At 32.7% G+C, this 27,208-nt stretch overlaps 1 protein-coding gene across 3 annotated transcripts in view; it reads right to left on the bottom strand.

The window, feature by feature from the left end:
• The window catches only part of LOC128231686 (probable 4-coumarate--CoA ligase 1), a 178,154-nt gene that overhangs the window by 29,537 nt on the left and 121,409 nt on the right, over positions 1–27,208 (bottom strand). For all 3 annotated transcript variants that reach the window (XR_008260417.1, XM_052944761.1, XM_052944759.1), the window contains exons 6-7: positions 18,820–19,028; positions 15,452–15,623 (exon numbers count right to left, since the gene is read on the bottom strand). Coding sequence is in view for 2 of the 3 variants with exons in the window: in XM_052944761.1 (XP_052800721.1) it covers positions 15,452–15,623; positions 18,820–19,028 (381 nt within the window). In the remaining variant the exon portion in view is untranslated. The remainder of the gene's footprint in view (positions 1–15,451; positions 15,624–18,819; positions 19,029–27,208) is intronic.

The raw sequence follows: 27,208 nt of genomic DNA, 5'->3' as shown, positions 1-27,208 counted from the left end.
TACCTTTTTATGCACCCCCGATCGCCGACAGCAAAATGAGACACTTTTAGATATTAAAGGGTATTTTTATTTTTAAATATAGGAGTAGTTACACCTACTATTATGAATGCTCCCATAGGATGACGACCTGGTTTATCGAAATATACATAACAATGTATATTATTAAAAAAAATATAATATTTAACCCATTGCCGTCACGATTATTCAGTATTTGGACCTCCCGTGCCAAAAAAGCTTCGCTAAAGCGTCGCAAAACGATGCTAAAAGCGCCGCAAAACGATGCTAAAAGCGCCGCAAAACGATGCGGTATTGGCCAAAAAAACGAAGCTTTAGCAAAGCTTTCGATTTGTTAAAAGCGCAGCTTTTGCGAAGCTTTTTCCTTTTTGGTTTGAAATAGCGAAGCTTTGTGCGGTATTGGCCAAAAAGCGCAGCTATTCGCAAAAGCTGCGCTTTTTGCTTGAAATAGCGAAGCTTTTGCGAAGCTTTGTGCGGAAAAAGCACAGCTATTCGCAAAAGCTGCGCTTTTTGCTTGAAATAGCGAAGCTTTTGCGAAGCTTTGTGCGGTATTGGCCAAAAAGCGCAGCTTTTGCGAATAGCTGCGCTTTTTGCTTGAAATAGTGAAGCTTTTTCAGGCCAATACCGCACAAAGCTTCGCAAAAGCTTCGCTATTTCAAGCAAAAAGCGCAGCTTTTGCAAATAGCTGCGCTTTTTGATCCAATACAGCAGAAAGCTTCGCAAAGCTGCGCTTTTCAAGCAAAAAGCGCAGCTCTTCGCAAAAGCTACGCTTTTTTGGCCAATACTGCAGAAAGCTTCGCAAAAGCTGCGCTTTTTGTGGCAAAAAAACGCAGCTCTTCTCAAAAGCTGCTTTTTTTTCCTCCAACCCTCTAATACTATAGGGGATAAAAAGCCTCAAACTTAGGTGTAACAAAAAAACTTTTAATAAAATATATATCATATATACATCAATGCCAAGTTTATCACTAGTTCCCACATGATATGAAATAATATCCCATTGATACCTGTGTATAAACTTCCCCAATAAAGAATAAAAACAAAACATTATGACCTTTTATTGCTGTATTAAAATGTGAAATTGTTGAATATACTTTTCTTTCCATATAGTCTCTATTAAACCACATGGAAGCATATTCTAAATGTTTGAAATCAATATTCATATTTAATATTGTTTATTTTTGTTTAGATCTTCTAATTATTTACACCATTAGTTGGTGTAATGGCATACCTTTCAGTATGATACCTAAATTGTAAACTATTTTTTTTAAACTGTCAACTACATAGTAAAATGACTTTTTCCATACTCTGCCTTCTGTTGCCCTTTTGTTAAATTTAGAGGTTCCTAACAGCTCTGTTTATTACACAGTGTGAACTACCAGATTGTTAATTAATACTTTACATAATGGATCAATCCAATTTTCAATATCTGGTAGGCCATCTGGCAGATGACAGTTTTATTACCCCTTGTAAAACAACACTGATTCTTATCAGATGTACATTTAATTGAAAAACATTCTGCAAATTTTTTGATAGATATTCTGTTAAGCCAAGGGTAAAAACAAGAAATCAATGAGTTTTAAAACTATATCTTATAAATTTCATTGTATTTTTAAGAGCTGGATATCATTTTAAAGTATAAAGTCCAACATGTTTAAGAAAATAGTCACTGAGGTTATTAAGTAATTGATAAACAACTAAAATAAGTATAAGATCAGAATATTATAAGAACTCACCAGTATTGCATGTCATCTTTTACAAAACATCAAATTATTGGTTTGTCATTCCAAATCATAGTCCATGTTCATCTGATCTTATGATAGTTATATCATAAATTTAATATCCTTAATTTATCCCTTTAATCATCAATGGTTGTTATTTGTGTAAATTCATTAATTCCTTTAAAAACATCCAACCCTTCCTGCTGAAATCCCAACAAAATGGCCGCCCCTATTTTAAATTTGGTTCTGAGATTCTGATTGGTTGTTGTACAAATATGGCTTATCATGGGAATGGCTTATGAACAAAGCATTAAGATCTATGATGATAACATGTATAGAAATTTAAGTAATATGAATTCTGTGAATATTCAGTTGAATGCAATTAATAACTGTTTATTTTGTAAGTGTATTATTTTGCATAATATTATAAAATTATGATTTATTGCATTGATTTATTAAAAATATCCTTTTTATTTTATTTTGAATCATTAATTGATAATTCATTTATTCATCCAGTCATTTAAAAGTAACTAATTAAGTAAATTAATTAATCAATTTATTAATAATTTATTAATTTATTTATTCATTCCTTCATTGAATTCTTTATTCAAATTTTCATTCATTCATTCATTCATTCATTCATTCATTCATTCATTCATTCATTCATTCATTCATTCATTCATTCATTCATTCATTCATTCATTCATTCATTCATTTATTCATTCATTCTTTCATTCATTCATTCATTCATTCATTCATTCATTCATTCATTCATTCATTAATTCATTCATTCATTCATTCATCATTCACCAGTTAATCAATCAATACATCAGTAAATCAATCAAACATTCACATTCATTCATCATTCATTCATCATTCATTCATTTGTGCAATCAATCAATCAATCAATCAATCAATCAATCAATCAATCAATCATTCATCCATGTATTATTTTATTTTTGGATTCAACCCTTTGTTTCCATATTTCATGTATTCATCAAGAGATTGAATACTTCATTCAATCAGGAATAGAATGTATGAATTTGATGAATGATTGAATATTTTTTTTATGTTATTGTAGGTTTACACATGGATAAACTAAAACATTTAAATTACTGCTGATAAAAGAAATTCTTAACTTGAACATGAATTATTATAATTGAGATGAAATGCAGAATTTTTAAAAGAAAAAATTCTTCAGCTAAGAAAAAGCACTTATTATTTATATAATACACTTAAAACGCAAAAAAGTGCACCTACAAAGCAAAAGATCCCCCAAAATAAGCTTCGTCTTTTCTTTTAAAGCTTCGTCTTTGGTTGAAAAGCTTCGTCTTTTCCAATAAATATTGGCCATCTTAAATTTCAAAAAGACGAAGCCTTAATGTTAAAGACGAAGCTTTTGTTTAAGGAAAATATTGCTTAAACAAAAAGACGAAGCTATTTTTCAAAAGACGAAGGTTTAGCGAAGCTTTTTTACTAAAAGCGAACCTTTCATGAAAAAACCGCAGCTTTTGCGAAGCTTTTGAAAAAAGCGAAGAAAAAGCACAGCTTTTGCGAAGCTTTTGAAAAAAACGCAGATTTGGAAAAAAAGCGCAGCTTTTGCGAAGAAATAGCTTCGCTAAAGCTGCGCTTTTTATGAAGCTTCGTTTTTATTTGGCACGGGCTGTATATGGAGAATGAACGTTCTATATATTTTCACAAATAGCGATATTAATACGGCTATACCAAAAAATAGGTAAGACTTACGTAAGTTTATCAATTTTTATGTACAGCTTAATCGGGGATTTTTAAAACATCTCACTGACCATAAACGTACTCTGAACATACCCTTGTACTCTTCATTTTGATAAGCACATGCCATTGCATTTACTGTGATATTCAAAACGAAATAAAATCAAGAAATTTAAATGTATATGGAGTATGTATATGTGTGAATATGTATATATGTGATGATGCCAGTGTAAAATATAAGTTTTTAAACATCTGAAATCAATCCTTATGAATGTCTAAATACAGTTACAAATGATGATAAAGTGATTCAGGTACATTAAAATATAAGCCTTTTTAAACTTTCACTTAAAAGCAGTGTTTTTTTTATTATGAATGATCGTCATACTTAAAATATGTTTTAATAAATTAACCCTTACCATGCTGCAATGTTGTAAGTGTAGTTCAGTGCTCACTGCTGAGTTGTTTTGAGTGAATGTTAAATATATCACCCATTGACTTTAAAAGGTTACCATTCATATGATCCTTGTTCTACAGCATTCAAACTTTCAGAAAGTGATTATGAAACATTAAAGGTTTTTTAAGATGTTAGTTTTAGAAATTGAGACCATAGTTACAATGGCAACACCTTTTATTCTCAAAAATTGACTTTTCTTTTACAAATACTGTCATTTTTATCATAAATTTATGTTGATCTATGAAATATGCCTTTATATCAGTATTTTGGGGAAGAATGATCATCAAATTTTAAATTTAAGCAAAGTATTGAAAAAAAAATCTTATTTTTTGTTGGTAATATTTTTGTTCTTAATGTGGGAAGTTGTACAATATCAATGAAAAATTTGTTTATTGGAGGAAAAACAATCAAGCATTTCATGGTTCATTTCATTATTTTTTCTGGTTTAATGTCTGATAAACATTATGTTACCATCAAGCAACTTCAAAACATTGGTGATAATGTGATTCTGCATGATACCACAGCATCCAATCTTCTTTATTTGACATCCATACAAAAGTCAACATTTTTTCCAGTGTTATGGTTTTGATTAACAACAATTAGGAATTTCTATCAGTGTTATGGAAATCAATGTTATAATGAAACATTTTTAGCAAACAAATTCCTCACATGTTCTTATTTAAGTGTTATTATGGCCTAAGAAAAAAAGTATAGTTACAAAAGAACTGATGGCATAGACAGTACTACTACTAGACTGTAAACAAATTACAAGCAGTAGTCTAAGAACGAATTTAATAGTAAATAGTACTACTGAATTAAACCATGAATTATGAAAAAAAGCATTTTCTTTATAAAGTTTCATTCATTTCCTTTCAACCAAAAATGGTTGTTATGGAAACATAGCGACATTTTTTAAACATGTACACATCAGCAAAGTTAACAGTAACTTATGTCTGTAAAAATTATTTGAGACTTCATAAACACAACATGTGCCTATGAATTCAAAGTTCCAAACTATGCTTTCATATAGCATTAATTATATATTTTAAGTACAATCATGTCTCTTAATGAAGAAGAAATGTATGTATTTATTTGATGCAACAGGTGACTCCCCCAGCAATACTCAGGAATATATATATATATATATATATATATATATATATATATATATATATATATATATATATATATCAGTAAAATATCTACATTGTTTATAATATATATATTATAATAGAATGAACTTTGAAAATAGTCATATAAAAAGTTGAATACAGAGAGTTATGTACATGACCTATGTTATCAATGACAAGTAGTTGCCTTGGTTTGTCAGGATGAAGCAAATACCCAAAACTGCAATTCAATAATAGTTCTGCCCAAAAAGCAATGATTTCTTTGGTGACTGTGCTGAATTCTATTGAAGGATTAATTATTTATCAGAAATGATAGTATGGACAATAGCTATTTATTGAAAAACTTCAGAGCATCATGACATGTATGTATGTATACCCATGTGTCAAAACCATACTGACTGTTAATACAAATTTATGAACTACAATGCAAAGAATGGTAAAAATCAATTTCATAATCATTATGGAAGAATAAAACAGACCATCAATAATAACAATGATGACACAGTAATTCTTGGATAGTATAACATGTCATTCCTCAGAATACTGGCGTTTGAATGCAAGAATATAATCTTTGTTTGTGTGATATATTTCAAAACAAGGAACAACACAAAGAAAATGTCACAGTGAGGGCAAACACAGTAGAGCGAGTGTTTGTGAGTAGCATACAGCTAATTCTTCATTGCTAAATATTTTTTAACAACTATTATGTATGTTTCTTAATGTAATTGCTTATGAAACTTCTGTTTAGGTAGTTTTTGTCTATAAGTAGGAACAATTGTCATTAAAATTTTATCTTTCATATTGCAACACAAGTACAGTCATATTTTGAAAAAAAACTGATATACATAAAACGCAGTCAGGATTTAGGAAATACCACTCTTGTAATACTGCCCTTATAAGATTAATAGATGCATGGTTAAAGGATATTAATAGTGGAAAATTGGAGGGAACAATATTTTTTTATTAAAGAAAGGCTTTTGATCTTGTAGATCACGAAATACTTCTCCATAAATTTAAGTTGTACCATTTTTAAGTTGTACATTAAAATTGTTTAATCATATCTTGAAAACAGGACACAAACTGTATACGTTGGAAATTATCTGAGATACTCCCCATCACATCTGGGGTGCCTAAGGCGTCCATATTAGGGCCATTGCTTTTTTATTCTTTACATAAATGATAAATAATATATTACGTTTACAAGCGTTTCCTATGACCTGGTGACCTAGTTTTTGACCGCACATGACCCAGATTTAAACTTGACTTAAAGATTATTAATATAAACATTCTGACCAACTTTCATGAAGATACAGTCATAAATAAGACCTCTAGAGTGTTAACAAGCTTTTCCTTCAATTTGACCTGGTGACCTAGTTTTTGACCGCACATGACCCAGATTCAAACTTGACCTAGAGATTATTAATATTAACATTCTGACCAAGTTTCCTGAAGACACAGTCATAAATGTGACCTCTATAGTGTTAACAAGCTTTTCCTTTAATTTGACCTGGTGACCTAGTTTTTAACCCCAGATGACCCAATATCCAACTTGTCCAAGATTTTATTGAGGGTAACATTCTGACCAAGTTTCATTAAGATTGTGTCCAAATTGTGACCAGTCAAGAGTGTTAACAGTCAAATTGTTGACGACAGACGAGGGACGACTACGACAGACGACGGACACAGGGCGATCACAATAGCTCACCTTGAGCACTTTGTGCTGAGGTGAGCTAAAAAATAATACTATGTCTACATGTTCAATAAGTTTTAAATTCAAACGAAAAAATACGATCAATTTGGTTTTTAAATACGTTCGACTGCGATGGTTTCACTTTCAAGTTTCGGATGTATAACCAGAAATACCCGATTTTTCTATTGCCAATATTCCTATAATTGGTCTTTAAAATAAATGGCAAAGCAATTCAAAGGTAATAAAACCTTACTGTGCAGTAAACTGACAATGATTTAACTATATCCTACAATTCTCCTTCCACTTTGATTAAATATGTCAGGAAGTAAACGGGCACCTGTTTCCCGCGCATTTCAGATGATGTAAAATGTTGATTTTCTGTTACGCATTAAAAACATTTCCGTTTCACAGCCATCATAAGTAAGCGAAAACTGTCTTTGTTATCCGTAAATTAATTTACATAATGGGCGGAGTTATTGACGTCATTGAGTTTGACTGCTGCTAAAAGGACGTTAATGGCTAGAGACGATCTATAATTACTTGTCACTTCGGGCGTTAATTAATCTTGACATGTGTTTATATACATTAAATGAATAAGCAACCGTTCAGCACATGGTTTGCAGTCCAGAATCGCAGAGCAATTTATCTTTTTGACCATCGTCAATTACGGTGAATCTGACTTCGCTTTGATTTTACCCCATTGCCAAGGCGATTAATCGCTCTAGTCGCCAGGTAGGACACATTAATGAATAATAAGCGTATGAAAACACGATGATTTACACGTTTAATTGGCATGTTTTTATTTAAATTGCATAAGGAAAAAAACGGTAGCCCGGTCGGGCTAGTTTTCTACGGATAATCGGTAGCCCGAGCTGAAATTCGGTAGCCTCGGGCTATCGGGCTACCGGGAATTTCGAACACTGCCAAAAGACAACGGTAAACAAAGAAAACTTCAATCGTTCTTTGTCTCTAGGTAGGTAATGTGAATATTATTCCAGTTTTATTAATGGCAACTCAGTAACGGCGTAATTATGGCTTTAAAAATGTGATTGCAAGAACGTAACACATATTTTGGACACGATTATTTTCGACTGTGTTGATATTCTTCTGAAAGACCCAATTTTCTGTTACAATGACTTAAGTTTATCTTTTCAGCAAGGCGTTTGGTCTGCCATGTGCTGATGACTGAGTAGGAGGATGACTATTTTGATTGAAATTTCCTTTTATGAATAAAAATATGTTTGTTTACAACCAGGCTGGGGGAGGCCACCCAGACCCCCCTTCTACTTTCTTTACTCACCCGCCTACTTCAAAAAATATTGAGAGCCCTGAATAACTCTGTGAAAAATAGTCTGAGCAAATACTGCCATGGGCATGGTCCACTGGTCTTGATATGAATCCCTGGAAAGTTTCATCCAGATACAACCAGGTGTTTTGGTGATAATTGTGATTACAGACGGACGGAGAGATAGACAATTTGAATTCAGTATACCCTCCCTGACATAGGCCCTCTGTCTCAAGATTTCCAAACAGCCCTCTTATAAGGTATAATTTCAGCCAACAACATGTAATTAATAACTTATAAATCAATAACACTTTAAACTAGCATATGAAACGTACAACTCTCAGCAATTGGACACCATTAATATAAAGGCAAATTATTATCTTTTAATTACAAAATTTCTGTGCACAATTTGTCCTCACTATATTTTTATCATAGTGTGATTTTACTTAAACTTTCTGAATCTGTTAAAAACTCTTCTTTTTTTAAAAAATCATTTCTTGACATTTCACTGTAAATTTACATTATTGTAATACATTAGTATTCTATCCAGGATGCCGGGTCAGCCCAACGTACAAAAAGGTACCATTTGAAAGCATTTCACACAGAGAAAGAATATATATATATATATAATTACTAGCTTGATGTTTCTGTCCTAAAATATCATAAATCAAATATTTATATTTGATTCATATATACAGAAGGAAAAAACATACACCACACAACAAAGATCTATACATCAATGTTATGTTTGCAATTTATTTAATAAATTCTTCATCAGCAATAAAGACCTAAATCCAGAAGATCAAATCAAAGCGCTTAAAGCGTTGAAAGGCTTTTGGCATGTTACATTTTGTGAGTATAGTCATGTTATTGTAAACAAATTAACATATTCATCTAAAGATAGTATATGCTTGCTCATGAATACTTGTAGGTATGCTTATACTCGATTAAATCAAAAACATATAGTATCAGTCAATTGAAATCCTCATTTAATATGTGGAATGCCCAAATAATTATTAAAATATGGTGTTGCACTCAATAACATATGAGCCCTTATCTGGAACTTTGGTTTCATAAACAATGCACTGCCACGGATAAAGCATTTATGCATTTTTATAGTAAAATTTACTCTACACTTCAAAAATGACTAAGTAGTATTTAATTTACTACCAGAGTATAACCGCTTAACCAAATGAATCCAACAACATGCATTGGACATGTTTATTCAGTTTATGCTAAAAGTTTCTTTCTACAATGACAGGATCCTTGCGCAAAATTCCTCTGGATCGAATCACCCACATACTATTTATTCCCTGTATGTATTGATGTATGTTAATATTGCCCTCATCCTATGTCACTCATGGACAAAATTAACAGATTTACTTCAGTGGTTTATAAATATGCATATACAACATGCTCAAGACTCTGGGCTGAAATTACTGAGACAAACTGAGAAATCTTCACACACTTTCCATTCCATTAGGCATTACATGACTATTCATGAATTGTAGCAGGTCAAAAGCCTGTCAACGCTTTGAGCACTTTGACTGTAAAAGTGTATATTATATGCATTTAGTTATGGTAAAAGGTTGTTTAACTATGTACTTACACAAGTAAATGGTTTGATCACATACCCATTTATTTTGTGTAAGTACATACTAACAATCTTAATAAAACAAGAGGCCCAAAAGGGCCTATGCTCTACTAGCATGGCTTTTGTGGTCATATCAATCCAGAGCATGTATGTATGGGTAAAAGGCAACAGACATATAGTTTATGTTTTGTGTTTGGGTTACCTGAAAACGTAGCACGTTCAACATCTGAGCCCAGAAAGTATTGTAAGCAGATTAGTTGCATGCACTATTTTAATATGTGCCAAGTAAAAGTCATCTGACAAAAACTAAATGCTTTCAAAACTGTACTCATAGTAAAAATTTCTGTAGTTTTAAAAGTTAAAAAAATTTGGTCAAAAGGTCAAAGTCAAGGGCATCCTAGGACAACATTGATCAATTTGAACAAACATTCACAATCAATTGTGCTGAGATGGATGCACGAACACACAAAAAGATTTTCAAACCTTTCTAGATTTATGTTTACCAAACCTGTGAACCCTGGGTGTGGCCAGTAATGACACCAGGTGCATAACTTAAACATTAACAACCAATTTTGTTAAGATGAATGCACAAACTACAGAACTTAAAGCTAAAAAATGGACTTTTTTTTGGGCTTTCAACAAGGACAAGGCAGAGTAATTCACAAAATCAACTGCAGAAGCAAAAAGCAAATTGTCTCTCAAAATCCTAGACTCGCAAATTGTCTCCCTTAACTCTAGACTTGAATTTACATGTACATGTAAACTTGGCTAAAAATAGAATTCGCTCATGCAACCCTGGCTTAAAATAGAAAGCATTTTTTTTAAACTTTCATGGCCCATAATCTAGGCATTCATGGGCTGGTTTTCGAAAGGAACCGAGCTCTAATGGATATCTAGATACTGTACAAGTTTCATTGAGATACAATCAAAACTGAAGACTGTATCGTGTTCACAACCAATTGTTTACACAATAGCACTTTTTTATACTATCAAGGGCCATAATCTAGGCATGCATGGGCGGATCTGGCTGGTTTTCGAATGGAACCCAGCTCTAATGGATATTTAGATGCTGTACAAGTTTCATCGAGATACAATCAAAACTGAAGACTGTATCGTGTTCACAAGCAATTGTTTACAGACGCACGGACGCACGGATGCACAGACGCACATACTACGTACACATTACCATCGCATAAGCCTTTGGCCAGTAGAGCTAAAAACTGTTAAGAAAGAGCTGATTAAGGCTATTTCAAACATGGAAAATATACTTATATATGAACTACAATCACCAAAATAACTGATTATAGGATAAAATGTAACATTATAATTTCATTTGAAACATTTAGGTTTGATATCTTACACCAAATGAGCAATTTAATTGAATCTTCAATTATGATATATTTTTCCTGGGTTTTAACGAGTTCTCGGAGTAAATTTCTGGGGAATCAACCTGTCCAAATCCTATGACCCAGATTCTATTTTTAACCTATAGTATCTAAGTTCCCAGCGGCAGGCATAATCTAAACACAGATATATCCATGTATTTATTTTGATTCAGTACGCATTCATTTTGAAACTATTTGCGAATTCTGCTGTTTATATTGTGTTTTTGTTAACTCGTTGATATTAAATAATTGCGTTTTTTTTAATTTTAATTGCGTAATTATGCAAAAACGCAGCTTACTCACACTATACTAACCGCATAACATATCATGAATACTAACTACAGCAAAACTTTTAGTAAGAAACTTAAAATGCAGAACACAGTGCATAGCTTCTCGAGCAGATTGATAACTGGGTAATTTAGATGTTAATGTTAATGTAAACTAGGTCGTTATAACAATTGATACACTGGAGTTGTTATGCTCATGCGTGCATTAATTTGTCAAAAGTGAAAAATGTTATGTCGATCCGCCGATGGTAAATTTCTGGATACAGTAATAAAAGTCTGCAGGCCTGTTACCTCCTACTGCTTAAAAACTAGAGATTGCTTTGAAAAAGCGCTTGTCTCCCCACTGTGTGGTCGCAGGTGAGAAATAATCATGAAATAAAATTTGGACTGGATATGAACCAACATAAGGGTCATCTACAGGTCTTTACCAACCTGCATACCAAGTATGAAGTTTCTAGGTCTAAGTATGAAGTTCCTTGGTCCAAGCTTTCTTTAGTTATTGGGCAGAATCAAAGTGTGAGGTACAGACCAGTGACAAACAAAACATTTTTCACCTAAAGGTCACTGTGATCTTGACCTACTGACCACAAATATCAATAAGGTTCATCTATTAATCATGATCAACTAGCATACCAAGAATAAAGTTCCTGGGCCAACGCATTCTTAAATAATTGAGCAGAAACTGTTTTCTCACCTCAAGGTCACTGTGACCTTAACCTCTGACCTAATGGCCATAAAATATATTCAATTTATTGGGGTCATCAATTTGTCATGACCAACTGGCATACCAAGTATAAAGTTCCTGGATGCAAGTGTTCTTTAGTTATTTTTGAGGAAACCATTTGTTTTTACCTCGAGGTCACCTCAGCCTTGATCTTTGACCTATTGGGCTCAAATCAATAGGGCCATGGCCAACTGGCATACCAAGTGTGAAGTCCATGGGTGCAAGCATTCTGTAGTTATTAAGCAGAAATAATTTTTCAGCTTAAGGTCACCACCAACATATTGTTTTTCACCTGAAGGTCACCATGACCTTGAACTTTGATCTACTGATCTCAAAATCAATAGGGTTTTAACTGTCCATATCCAACTTGCAATTACCAAGTATGATGTTCCTGGACCAAAAGGTTCTTCAGTTATTAAGCAGAAAATGTTTTTTCACCTGAAGTTCACCACGACCTTGACCTTTGACCTACTGATTTCAAAATAAATAGGGGTCATTTACTGGTCATAACCAGCTTGCAAACAAAGAATGAAGTTCCTGGGTCAAGCATTCTATAGTTATTGTGCAGAAACAAAGTGTGATGTACAGACTGAGGTGGAGACACATTACATGACAAGGCACCATAAAATAACCTTGTGGTATATGAGATGTAGAAAAAAAAGCTTTATAATCAATTAAAAACCTTACAATATTTTTACAACATTTGAACATTGCCTAATTTGCCAGAAATCTTTTTGACAGTATGTTAAGCATATGGTGGCTGATTTCTGCCAAATCTCTAAATTAGTAAAAAGGTTTTCAGTTGTTGTTTTTTTAAAACTCATTTCTGCAAATTTAATGTGTCACATACATGAGCATTTCTTTTGAATGGAAAATGATTAAATAATTAAAAATCATGAGTAGTAATTATGTTACTAGAGCATTATGTTTCACAGTTTCACTACTGAACATGATGAAGTTATTTTAAACATATAACAAATATAGAGAAATTCAAGGCCATATATGAATGTTGCAATCATTGCTATAATTAAACATTGCTATCACGTTTTATAAGGACTGGAAGAGAAATGATGGAGTAAGGTGAATTTGGTCCAATTTTGATCATTTAAGACTGAAACACCTGAATGAAGAGTGTGATGAGGTTGTTTATTGAAAGTTGAGACATAATGCCTCTAATCATTGTGACAGCATTTGGTAAGGATATGATAAAAAAATGCTCATGTTAAGGCCACACCAAATTGATATTTCGTTCCGTGGATTTACCGCTCATATTTTTTTGAAAATGTAAAAAAAAAAAAAAATATTTTTTTTGTGCGCCCGCACCTCCATTTTGATCGCCAAGCAGATTTTTTTACAGGTAATAATTTATTAAAAGGCTAAAATAATCAAGTATAATTTTTCTACGCTAGTTTTTGTGTTTTTGTAAAGGGAAATTACCGATTCGTAGTGTTTTTATACTGTATATCGATCGGTTTAGCATGGGTTTCAATAAATTCAATCAAAATGGCGGCTTCCGGTATAAACAATGTGGCTCGAAGTTTGGAAATTAATTTTTATTTTTGACAATAAATATGTTTTGGGCATGCTTGACGTCATTGTCGATTGTCTCATGCACTAAAAGATCATTATTTAAAGCAATCATTATGCAATAAAGCATGTGTATCTGAGACTGGTAGCGACTATATTGCGTAATTAGTGACTCGTTTTGAATGGAAATCGAAATGATCAACTTAGTGCTATTTAATTCAAGTCATAATACATGGGACCAAAATTTTACCTCGTTACAACGATGCTGAAAATGACAGGTCAACTTAACTGGAATATGAGTCATTGTTTGGTCCATGTTGATGTATCAAGCTCATTTTTGATCAATTTCTGACAAAACAACAGTTTTGAATAAATATCTTTTCACAAATAGCGATATAAACACTGATCTGGATATACCTCAACACAAGTAAGCCTAAGTTTATCACCTTATATTTTGTTTTTATTTGCAGCATAATCTGGGATTGTAATGCACTTGTCAACTGTAAAGACTGCCCCGCCCACCCCTCGCCCTTGTTCCAGGGGTATACCGGGGACAGCAGAGGCAATGGGCTGTGTTTTTACCTTTCAGGTGGCCCCGCAGTGCCTAGTGAATGTGGTTTTGTCTTCATATTGAAATTAGTTGAGAATGGGCCTAACATCGGTATTCGGGGTTGCGGGGCCATTTGGCAGGGATTTTACCAGCAGTGTGTCCCTGCAGGTCAGGTATTTTACCCGGTTTTGAGAGACCGGAAGTCCCCCCTATTCCGGACTTGGGGGGGGGGCATATACAATTGGCTGGTGCATAAAACATCTAAATAACCAAAAAATGTACTCTGAAAAATACCCTTGTTCTTTTTGTTTTAAAAAGCACATGTCATTGCATTTCCTGTGATAATAAAAACAAAATTTAGTCTTATGTTATATGGAGTCTGATGTTTGATGGTGCCTGTGTAAGTGATATTTTTTTACAAATCCAAAATCAAACCTAATATACAGTATATGTCTAAATACAGTTGCATATTATGTTGAACTGATTCAGGTAGATTTATACAAGTCATTTCAAACTTTTTACTTAAAGCAGGGTTATTTATTATTATGAATGATCGTCATATTAAAATATGTTTCAATTATATTTAGAAATTAGATTTATCCATATAATGTTTGTACTAAACACGGATGAATAAATAGTATGTATTCAGACATTTTCCCAATGTCCATTAGAGGTTCAGTTCAAGATGGCATTAAAATGGGTTTAAGGGCAATTATTTTGAACAATCTTTCTTATTTATATTGAATAGAAGGAAAAATATATTTTTCGCTCTTCGCTCGCTTCGGTTTTTATGAAAACTGACAAAATTTTATTTTGTTATTTTTTTGCGCTCGCTCGCTCCAATTTTTTTTGGCATAAATCCGAGGAACTAAACAACTATTTGGTGTGGCCTAAAGTGTGGACTAATATATTCAATTCAAGGGCCATAACTCCAAAGAGTAAACTGAGTAAACTGGCTGCTGATTAAACATGATAGTGATATTATGGCCATATTAAGCTTTTCCACAATGTTTAGAGATTTGCTGAAATGCTGAAGAGAAAATAAATGTGAACTTGGTCAAGTTTTGACAAATCAATGGCCGTACCTCTGGAATGAACAATGCAATATAGCTGTTTATTAAAAAAAACAGAGATATTATGCACATAAACATTGTTACCAAATTTGGTAAAGATTATAAAGAAATGCACAAATAAGTTAAGAGGATAAGTGAATTAAGTCATATGTCAACACATCAAGAGCAATAACTCTAGAGTGATTATTGTAATCTAGCTGTTGATGGAACTCAGTTACGATATATGCCAACAAACATAACATCAGCAGCTGTAGAAACATTCCATAAAATTTGCTAACTATTGAGTACCTTATGTTGTTCGATGGACTTGAGGAATGCCTGTGGATCAAACCTTGGGTGAATTATGAGCTTGGCGCCCTGTGTGAGGGGGGAAAACTGCAGGACCATGAGCCCGTAGATGTGGTAGAATGGCAATAATCCCATCAGGATCTCCTCACCTTCACGGAACTGCATCTGACCACTGAACACACATTTTACAGGGCTTTATTATAAATTCACACTCAACTGTTAAATCTGCTGCTTTTAATTTAAAAATTGCAAAGTTGGTGAAAAATGCATGATTCACTGTAATATTTGGTTACATGCAAAACTTTAAGATAATTTCTAAGTCGAATAATATACAGCCATAATTTGCATTATATGCAAAATAGAGTTTTCAAACTTGACTAATTTAGTATAATGGATGGTTGAACACCCTTGTACAAAGTCTCAATGCAATATATGAAGCAGTAGCTGAGATGTTGACTTAATTGTGGTAACATGCAAAACCTTAACCAACATTTCTTATTCAAATTTTATTAATAAAAGGCAATAATTTGCATTATATGCAAAACAGTTATCTAACATCATTAATAAAGTAGGTTGATAATACATAAGTCTTAAGTTTCAATGCAATTAAAGTTGTATTAATTTTGCTTAGATAATGATTTAAAGATGCTTACTGTAAATGACTGGGTATTAGACACACTTTTTTCCCTCAGATTTCGATGTAAAAAAATGCCTGCGTCTTATTACCAGTAACAAGCTTTTGAACTTTTTTTCTGAGGTCGATTTCAGGACGAGCGTTTGTTTAGATATATGTAGAAAGGGATGTTACTCGCATCATATCGATCGAGTATATACGTGTTAAAACAGCAGTAGAAGATCGGGATACGGTATATCGTAAGATGTTATGATTTAAAAAAAATATTATACGATTAAAATTATTAAATATTATTTGAATATAACAATAATTAAACATGCATATAAAGAAGCAAAGCTGTGCACTGTCAAAATATTTTTCGTCAGTTGTACGATAAGATGTGAAAACTCGCTCTGCCTTTAAAGCTGTTTAACATACCAATACTACAAACTGTTGGGAAAATGGTCTTGAGTTTACACACTTTGCCATGTTCTTTATTCTTTTCTGTAGGTGTGGACATTTTGAGAACAAACCCTTACAATATAAGGTTTCTGCATTACAAAACTTTTCATTCTCGACAGGTTATCTTTTACAATATACTGTCAGAAAGACAGTATCTTAAAATTGTCATAAAATGTACTTTATAGAGCCATCCAGCGACAAATTTTCAATAATTTGTTATGTTTTATATAACATGAAACATATAAACAATGAAACATATTTTGCTTTGTATTGGTATTGTATGGTTTTAAAAATAACCATCGACATTTTTCACGATATTTTTTTCTTTTCGTCACTGTCAACAAACATGGTAGCCGATCGCGGCAGACGATTTTGACATTTTTTCTATGGGTCCTTTAACCCAAAACATAGATTAAAAGTTTTTTCCTCGGATTTTTCACGGATTCTTTTGCCTGTGTCTTCAACCCTATCGTCTTATACCCAGTCATTTAAGTACGGTACATGCATAACCTTAAACAAGGTGCCTATACTAGGGTGAGCTCTCCAAATATTCTTTAAATAGTCAAGCTAATTAACTGTTTAAAGACACGCCTGATGCCCGTGGCGTATAAAAAATCTGTCGGACCTATAAAAATTGGCAGATAGAACGCCCGGCGGGCCTATGATTTTTTATGGAAGAATACTTGCTTGATTTCACAACTAATCAATTTTCTTTTTCGTGTCCACAAAAATGATTATCCGAATCCTAAAGTGTGTGAATGTATTACAATGCTTCACCATATACACCCTTTCAATTACATTTATACCGTATTTTAAATTATCTGCCATTTGATGACATCACGAGGGGATAGCCGATAACAGAGCCAGTTGATCAATTTTCAGCGACTGAATGCGATGTAAGGTACAGAAAAGATTTCATGTCTTTAAAAAACATGAATTTATTCATGTAGAAAACATATCTCGTATCAATTAACCAATATAGCTGTGCCTTGAATTAAGAAATCTGGTTGTCACATATTTTCGCGACTTTCTTGCTGTTAAAGGAAATATAAACAGCTGTTCTATACTTGATTAAAGGTTATTAGGCAATCATTCATAGAAAACCAAATTACTCTTTTGTTAAAATGGTATGTATCAGTTAGCATTCTTAAATGACCTCCAAAATTGGACACCAGTACAGGTTTCTACCAAGGAAGCAAAATATATACTATAATCTACCAGCTTTCACCAAAACAAAACCATGTCATTTAAAGGTTACAAACAACATGTGTGAGGTAATACTACCATACCCCTTACGTGGTTACATACCACTTTCCCTGTACAAGGTTACTAAAATGAGGTTACATACCACATTCCATGAACAAGGTAACTTATTCCATTCCCTGTACAAACTTACCTACCACATTTCCTATTTGAGGTTATATATAGCGTTCCCAGTACAATGTTACATACCACTTTCCCTTTATAAGTTTAGGTACCACATTCCATTTATAAGGTAACGTACGGCATTCCATGTACAAAATAACATAAGACTTTCCCTGTACGAGGTTAGGTACCAAATTCCCTGAATGAGGTCTGGTACTACATTCCCTGTATGGGTTAGGTACCACATTCCCTGTATGATTTTAGGTACCACATTCCCTGTACAAAGAACCACATTCCCTGTATGAGGTTATGTACCACATTCCCTGTAAGAGGTTAGGTACCACATTACCGGTATGAGGTTAGGTATCACATTCACTGTATGAGGTTATGTACCACATTCCCTGTATGAGGTTAGGTACCACATTCCCTGTTAGAGGTTAGGTACCATATTACCGGTATGAGGTTAGGTACCACATTCCCTGTATGAGGTTAGGTACTACATTCCCTGTATGAGGTTAGGTACCACATTCTCTGTACAAAGTACCGCATTCCCTGTATGAGGTTAGATATCACATATTCCCTGTATGAGGTTAGGTACTACATTCCCTGTATGAGGTTAGATATCACATTCCCTGTATGAGGTTAGGTACCACATTTCCTGTATGTGGTTGGTGCCACATTCCCTGTATGAGGTTAGGTACCACATTCCCTGTATGAGGTTAGGTACCACATTCCCTGTATGAGGTTAGGTACCACATTCCCTGTATGAGGTTAGGTACCATATTCCCTGTATGAGGTTAGGTACCATTTTCCTTGTACCAGGTTATGTACTACATTCGCTGTATGAAGTTAGGTGCCACATTGCCTGTATGGGGTTGGGTTCTACATGTCCTGTACAAGGTTACATTCTCTGTACATGGTTACATACCTCATTCCCTGTTTGAGGTTGTTCACCATGTTGAAATGTGAGAGCATGACACCCTTGGGTAGCCCTGTTGTGCCACTGCTGTACGGGAGAGTGAAGATAGTTTCCCGCGGGTCAATGTCTACATTCTCTGGAAACATGGACCCATCATCAGCAATCAGTGTGGAAAATGGACGACAACCCTCACCCTCCCCATCTATAAGCATAATATCCTGAAAAATCATGAGACCATAAATTCTTAATTACACAATTTTTAAGGGAACATTCTAGGATTTTTTATGACCAAATTCTAAAAAATGAGGGCAGCTCAAAAAAAGGATTTACCTTTGATTAGATTAAACAATTTTAAATCAAGACAGTGACAAATATAATCCTTATAATAAGTTAAGGGCCACATTAGAAACTAATATAGCCCAAATGCTAAATGTAATTCATAACATTTCAGTTATTTAGCACAGTCACACAATGTTGATTGTTCTTTAATAGTCTATTAGACTATATTTGATATTACTGAAGATATTGCTCCAACTTAGGGACCAGTTCATAAATTGCAGAACAATGCTTTGATATTTTCCACATTACACGATAAAATGTAAGTTCAATGTGTTTTATAAAAAAATAAACTTTAATTGATAATAAAACCTTAAATTATAAAAGCGCTGATTACGAATTTTCCCCCAAACAGATGAAGGTTACACGGTACTGTTACAATATCCTTTATGTTTCTAAATCTCCTACGCAGTAATTTCCCTTGGCAAGCAGCAAAAAGGTGAGTTTGGACAAATTTACATTGAGCTTTATTGTTTGTTTTGAAAATGTCATTCGAAAAATTGAATTCCAGATAATTCTCTCATATTATGTATAGTACAAATAAAAGGTGAATTTCATGCTATTGAAATTCATGTATTAGACCACTGCCCTTCCCTAAATTTGCCATGAATTGGACATGGAAAATGGGTGGCAGTTGGTGGAGTATTGGAACGGGTGGCACTTGGTGTAAAACGATGAAAAACAGAAGAAAATGGGACTTTGATCTAATTTTTCACCATTTTCCACCAAATGCCACCCCAACGTGGCAGTTGGTGGAGTATTGGAATGTTTTCCACCAAATGCCACGTGGCAAATTTTCCACCAACTGCCACCCCAACGTGGCAGTTGGTGGAGTATTGGAACGTTTTCCACCAAATGCCACGTGGCAATTTTTTTCACCAAATGCCACCCCAACGTGGCAGTTGGTGGAGTATTGGAACGTTTTCCACCAAATGCCACATGGCAAATTTTTCCACCAACTGCCACCCCAACGTGGCAGTTGGTGGAGTATTGGAACGTTTTCCACCAAATGCCATGTTCATTTTCTTTGATCTTTTTTTCACCAAATGCCATGCCAATGTGGCACTTGGTGGAAACTACGTGGCACTTGGTGGAAATAAAATCATGGGATTTATAATGAAGTATGCATACAACAACCTAAGAACAAAAAAACAATAATTCTTTGCAGTCATTTAGTTTCATATGTACACAAAATTACAAAGGATCACAGTTGATGGTGAAGAGCTGTCTGCATTTCTACATTTGGAGAAATCCTGAAAACAGTTTTAGTATTATTTATTTTGGAGGTTTCATTTTAGCTATCATTATTCAAAACTTATTATAAAATTACTCTTAAATATGTTTTTTTCAGCTTTGGACCTAGCCAGATTAATACCAAGTATTACAACAAAATGTTATACCATAACATAATATATAATCCAGACTTTTACATTGAATCATTCCAAATATGTTTTACAAGAGCACTCCACTGTTGTATTAGCAATGACAATACAGGTAAAAAGTTAATTTAACTACCGGTTTTGGTATTTTGAATATCGAAATGTCAATAACCTGTTTCTTTTCTTTAGTGATGCACATCCGGTTGTTGTTTTCTGCAAGTTTGGCTATACTTCTTCTGCTAAAGAAGTCCTCTATTCATATTTGTTTCTGAAAAAGGGAACATTTTAATAAATCTGTTCAATATAACAGGGTTTGCCTCACAGAAGAATGTTATTTGTTCTACAATTTGTTCTACAAATGTCTTTGGAAACATGTGCACACCAAGATTCACTTGAATATCTCTATTTTTTCAAAATCATGCAACCAACAACATGAATAACACCAAGGCTTTGTCAACGATTTTTCTTAAAAATACACCGACCCTTTAGATCATATACATCTTCTACATCTTTTCTTGACTGTCATTTAATATTGTTTATCTCACCCTTTTTAGCACTTAGGACTTTTAAATAAGTATTATAGCTAATAAAATATGATAATACTATGAGGTCAGTCTTCATTTTAAGTTATTGTAATATTCAAATATTTACCAAATAGGTCTTAGAATCTTGTCCGAGTACATTGTCATCGTTATGGGGGGTTTTGTCTGGAATAAAATGTGTATAACATTTCTTTATACATCTTCAACTTCATTGTACAAATTGAATGATACTTTTCAAACTTAGTACATTCCTTGACTGAGTATTTGTCATTTGTTTTGGGAAAAAAGTGAAACATACTTGACAGTACATGCATAAAGCTTATCTCTTAGTCAAACTTTAAACAAAGACAAAGAGCCTAATATGTGTAAAATAAAAAAAAAAAATGATAAGTCATGATCTTTTTTGGTTGTTAATATGATAAAAAAACAGTTAACCTTATAATCAATCCATTTAATTAAACAAAACTGCACAATTTTTTTTCTCCCTATTCAAAGTTCCACAAAATTAATGCTAGTAACTGTCAGAAGATTCAAATATTTTGAGGAGATTTTCCAGCAGAGAGGTCATTCCAAGTTTAAATCAAACATTAATGGGGTGCCTGTACCTTTGGGGAAATAGCAACAGAGAACATGTACACAGAAAACTTAGTTTAACTCATCATTATCATGATCATGATAATCATTCCGCGATGATAATTAATGGTGAAATTTGCTGACTTCCATTTTACAGAACTCTTGAGATTTTCTAAGTCTTTTTTCACCAAATGCCACCCAAAAAATTAACTAAGTTCATTTTTCCACCAACTGCCATATGAAAAAAACTGAGTTCAATCTAACACCAACTGCCACCTCCAGTTGGGTGGAAATTTCATGGCAGTTGGTGAAATTCTTGATTTTCCACCAAGTGCCACCCATTTTCCACCAAGTGCCACCCATTGGATTTGGGTGGCATTTGGTGGAAGTTGGTGGCAAATTTAGGGAAGGGTGACTCTTATCGTTTCAAAAGTAACATGTGTATATTTTTGGTATAATTTTGTTTGTACTGGTCCAGGAGGATTAGCTTGGGAAAACAAGAATATCTTTAATTCTGGGCTTAAACTATCCCTTCTCAAAAAAGCGCAGAAAACGCGCGTTAAACGCAGCGGTATTGGCACTGCGTTTTAAGCGTATTTTTCTTACCGAGTGCGTAAAAAGTGAATAAAATTGAACAGAAAAGCGCACTTAAGCGTATTTTTTTCTGCGCTTTTTACTAAAAACGCACTAAAAACGCACTTGAGTGTATTTTAAGCGCGTTTTATAACCAAAAAAATACACTTTAAACGAACGTACACAAAAAAAACGCACTAAGTGTGTTTAAACCGCGTTTTTGGGGATAAAAACGCACTGAAAACCGACATCTGTGTAAAAACGCACTTAAAAGTGCGGAAAAAAACGCACTTCACAAAGAAGTGCGTTTAACTGCGTTTTTAACCCCAAAATGCGCACTTAAAACGCAGTTGAGTGCGTCTTTTCTGAAAGTGCGTTTTTTACCTCCAAAAAGCGCAGTTAAAACACACTTAAGTGCGTTTTTTGAGAAAGAATACGCACTTCTTGAAAGTGCGTTTTTAGTTCGCGTTTTGGAGGTAAAAACACACTTCTAGAAAAGACGCACTCAACTGCGTTTAAAGTGCGCATTTTTGGGTTAAAAACGCAGTTAAACCCACTTCAGTAAAGAAGTGCGTTTTGATCCCTAAAAAACGCGCTTAAAACGCATTCCGTTTTTACTGATTAAAAGTGAATCTTTTGCACCCAAATTTTATGAAAAAAAATGCGTTAAAAGTGCATTTTTTCTGCATTAAAAGAGCATTTTTCTGTGTGCATTTTACCTGCATTAAAAGTGTCCATTTTTGCAAATATATATATATATATATATATATATATATATATATATATATATATATATATATATATATATATATATATATATATATATATGTATATATAAATATATTGAACCATCAAAAATAGAACACATTTGAATAAATAAATACTGATTTTGTTTCACTTAAATTTCCTAAACATGTCAGTTTGTGTTACATATATAAATTTTTTTATCTCATAATCAATTTAACATGACACCTTGTAACTGGACATAATGCATTTACAGTCAGACAAACAAGTACATATTTGTCAAAGTTAGCAATTATACGATAACCTTTTACTCAGTGGCAAAAATAATTGATAGAAAATCATGAAACTGTAAGCTACAAATTGGAAAATGACAGTCTCAAGGATCTATTGTTATATTTTTGTCAAATCTACAGATTCCTGACAGTTCTGGAATAAAACAGGGTATCATATTTTAAATAAGTAATGACTTTATTAGTACTTAAATTGATTGACCCAATTTGGCCAGTTTCCAATAACTGGTAAGCCATGTGGAAGATGACAGTTTTATGACCCCTCCAAAAACCAACACTGTAATCATATGTAAAACTTTAAAGGTGCTAGTGTGCATATTTATGGAAACATGGCAATTTCAGCTTAATATGTTAATATTATATTAACATATATAAGGATAAAAACAAGTGCATCTTCATAGAGTTTTGAAACTACATCTACTATCTGGGACCAATAATCCTACTTCCACCTACTTTCTACACCAGCATTGTTATTTATTAAAATATGTGCACTAGATTGAAAGTTGACAAACAAAAGTCCCACAAGTAGTCAAGTGTCTTAACAGTGAAATTAACAACTGAAATAAAGAATACATGCCATGACCTGAGTGCTTTCACATGTCAGTTTATCACAAATCATCCAATAGTGGTATTGTCATGTTTCTAATCATAGTTCATATTCACCTGATCTAATGATCATTATTTTACTTCACTAATCCCTTTAATATTAATTTGTTTGAATTGGTGTAAATCCATTTATTAATTAAAACATCATCAATATTCTTTTAATGAAATCCCAACAAAATGGCTACCAGTAGCTTTGATTTGAAATTGGCTCCCTAAATGCTGAGATTTAATTGGTCCTTGGTACAATCAGATAAGATCAGGCTTATCATGCATGTTGTAAAATTGGAAAGGAAATGACAAAGAATTTGGTAGTCATTACAAGAAACTTAAGGAATAATAATTCTATAAATGTTGTAATTACATGCAATTGATTCTTGCCTATAAGTAAAATGTGTTCTTTTGATTACACAATAAATAAGAAATTATAATATATTTTTGATTTTTAAAATAATCTTTCTTTTTATTTCATTATTTTATTTTTTTATTTTGAAGGTATATTGATCAATAATAAAATGCTTATTTACTGGTTGGTTTATTCATTCATTCATATTCTTGTATTTATGTGTGTATTTCATAAATGTTTTTTTGAGAAGGGCATCATATTCACATTAATATTAAAAAAAGTAAAAGATTCGCTTCTTAACAAAAAGACGCACTTAAAACGCACTTACTGGTGGTCAGAAAAATATCAAAATAAAAGACGCACTTAAAACGCACTTATTGGTGGTAAAAAAAGAAACAAAATAAAAGACGCACTTTTCCCTTAAAAGATCCACTTAAAACGCACTGAAAACCGACATCTGTGTAAAAACGCACTTAAAAGTGCGGAAAAAAAACGCACTTCACAAAGAAGTGCGTTTAACTGCGTTTTTAACCCCAAAATGCGCACTTAAAACGCAGTTGAGTGCGTCTTTTCTGAAAGTGCGTTTTTTACCTCCAAAAAGCGCAGTTAAAACACACTTAAGTGCGTTTTTTGAGAAAGAATACGCACTTCTTGAAAGTGCGTTTTTAGTTCGCGTTTTGGAGGTAAAAACACACTTCTAGAAAAGACGCACTCAACTGCGTTTAAAGTGCGCATTTTTGGGTTAAAAACGCAGTTAAACCCACTTCAGTAAAGAAGTGCGTTTTGATCCCTAAAAAACGCGCTTAAAACGCATTCCGTTTTTACTGATTAAAAGTGAATCTTTTGCACCCAAATTTTATGAAAAAAATGCGTTAAAAGTGCATTTTTTCTGCATTAAAAGAGCATTTTTCTGTGTGCATTTTACCTGCATTAAAAGTGTCCATTTTTGCAAATATATATATATATATATATATATATATATATATATATATATATATATATATATATATATATATATATGTATATATAAATATATTGAACCATCAAAAATAGAACACATTTGAATAAATAAATACTGATTTTGTTTCATTTAAATTTCCTAAACATGTCAGTTTGTGTTACATATATAAATTTTTTTATCTCATAATCAATTTAACATGACACCTTGTAACTGGACATAATGCATTTACAGTCAGACAAACAAGTACATATTTGTCAAAGTTAGCAATTATACGATAACCTTTTACTCAGTGGCAAAAATAATTGATAGAAAATCATGAAACTGTAAGCTACAAATTGGAAAATGACAGTCTCAAGGATCTATTGTTATATTTTTGTCAAATCTACAGATTCCTGACAGTTCTGGAATAAAACAGGGTATCATATTTTAAATAAGTAATGACTTTATTAGTACTTAAATTGATTGACCCAATTTGGCCAGTTTCCAATAACTGGTAAGCCATGTGGAAGATGACAGTTTTATGACCCCTCCAAAAACCAACACTGTAATCATATGTAAAACTTTAAAGGTGCTAGTGTGCATATTTATGGAAACATGGCAATTTCAGCTTAATATGTTAATATTATATTAACATATATAAGGATAAAAACAAGTGCATCTTCATAGAGTTTTGAAACTACATCTACTATCTGGGACCAATAATCCTACTTCCACCTACTTTCTACACCAGCATTGTTATTTATTAAAATATGTGCACTAGATTGAAAGTTGACAAACAAAAGTCCCACAAGTAGTCAAGTGTCTTAACAGTGAAATTAACAACTGAAATAAAGAATACATGCCATGACCTGAGTGCTTTCACATGTCAGTTTATCACAAATCATCCAATAGTGGTATTGTCATGTTTCTAATCATAGTTCATATTCACCTGATCTAATGATCATTATTTTACTTCACTAATCCCTTTAATATTAATTTGTTTGAATTGGTGTAAATCCATTTATTAATTAAAACATCATCAATATTCTTTTAATGAAATCCCAACAAAATGGCTACCAGTAGCTTTGATTTGAAATTGGCTCCCTAAATGCTGAGATTTAATTGGTCCTTGGTACAATCAGATAAGATCAGGCTTATCATGCATGTTGTAAAATTGGAAAGGAAATGACAAAGAATTTGGTAGTCATTACAAGAAACTTAAGGAATAATAATTCTATAAATGTTGTAATTACATGCAATTGATTCTTGCCTATAAGTAAAATGTGTTCTTTTGATTACACAATAAATAAGAAATTATAATATATTTTTGATTTTTAAAATAATCTTTCTTTTTATTTCATTATTTTATTTTTTTATTTTGAAGGTATATTGATCAATAATAAAATGCTTATTTACTGGTTGGTTTATTCATTCATTCATATTCTTGTATTTATGTGTGTATTTCATAAATGTTTTTTTGAGAAGGGCATCATATTCACATTAATATTAAAAAAAGTAAAAGATTCGCTTCTTAACAAAAAGACGCACTTAAAACGCACTTACTGGTGGTCAGAAAAATATCAAAATAAAAGACGCACTTTAAAACGCACTCTGCTGAAAACGAAAACCTAAAAGATTCACTTTTAACGCACTTCTGTATAAAAAGCGCACTTATTGACAGAAAAAATACACTTAAACGCACTTCTGTTAGAAAAGACGCACTAATTCACACAAAAAACGCACTTCAGTTAACAAAAGACGCAGAAAAAATACACTTATTTAGAAAAGATATACTTATTACGCAGTTATTAATAAAAATAAGCAGAAAAAATACACTTTTTCAGAAAAATGCAGGAAAAATACACTTTTTAGTGCGTTTTAAGCGCGTTTGGGTAAAAAGTGTATTTTTTTTTGAGAAGGGATTGCAACAATATTATCAATCATAATGTCCTTCGGACATATGTGTAAACCCAACATGTTATCATTGAAATAATCACCTCTTTTGGTTATCTACATGCACGTTTTTCTTCTGATTTTATTGCGCCAACTTGATGCTATGCATCAACTTTTTC

Source organism: Mya arenaria, chromosome 4 (assembly GCF_026914265.1).
Source record: "Mya arenaria isolate MELC-2E11 chromosome 4, ASM2691426v1".
Classification (NCBI taxonomy): domain Eukaryota; kingdom Metazoa; phylum Mollusca; class Bivalvia; order Myida; family Myidae; genus Mya; species Mya arenaria.
Note: the sequence above shows the minus strand (reverse complement) of the source record. Positions and strands in the feature narration are given on the sequence as shown.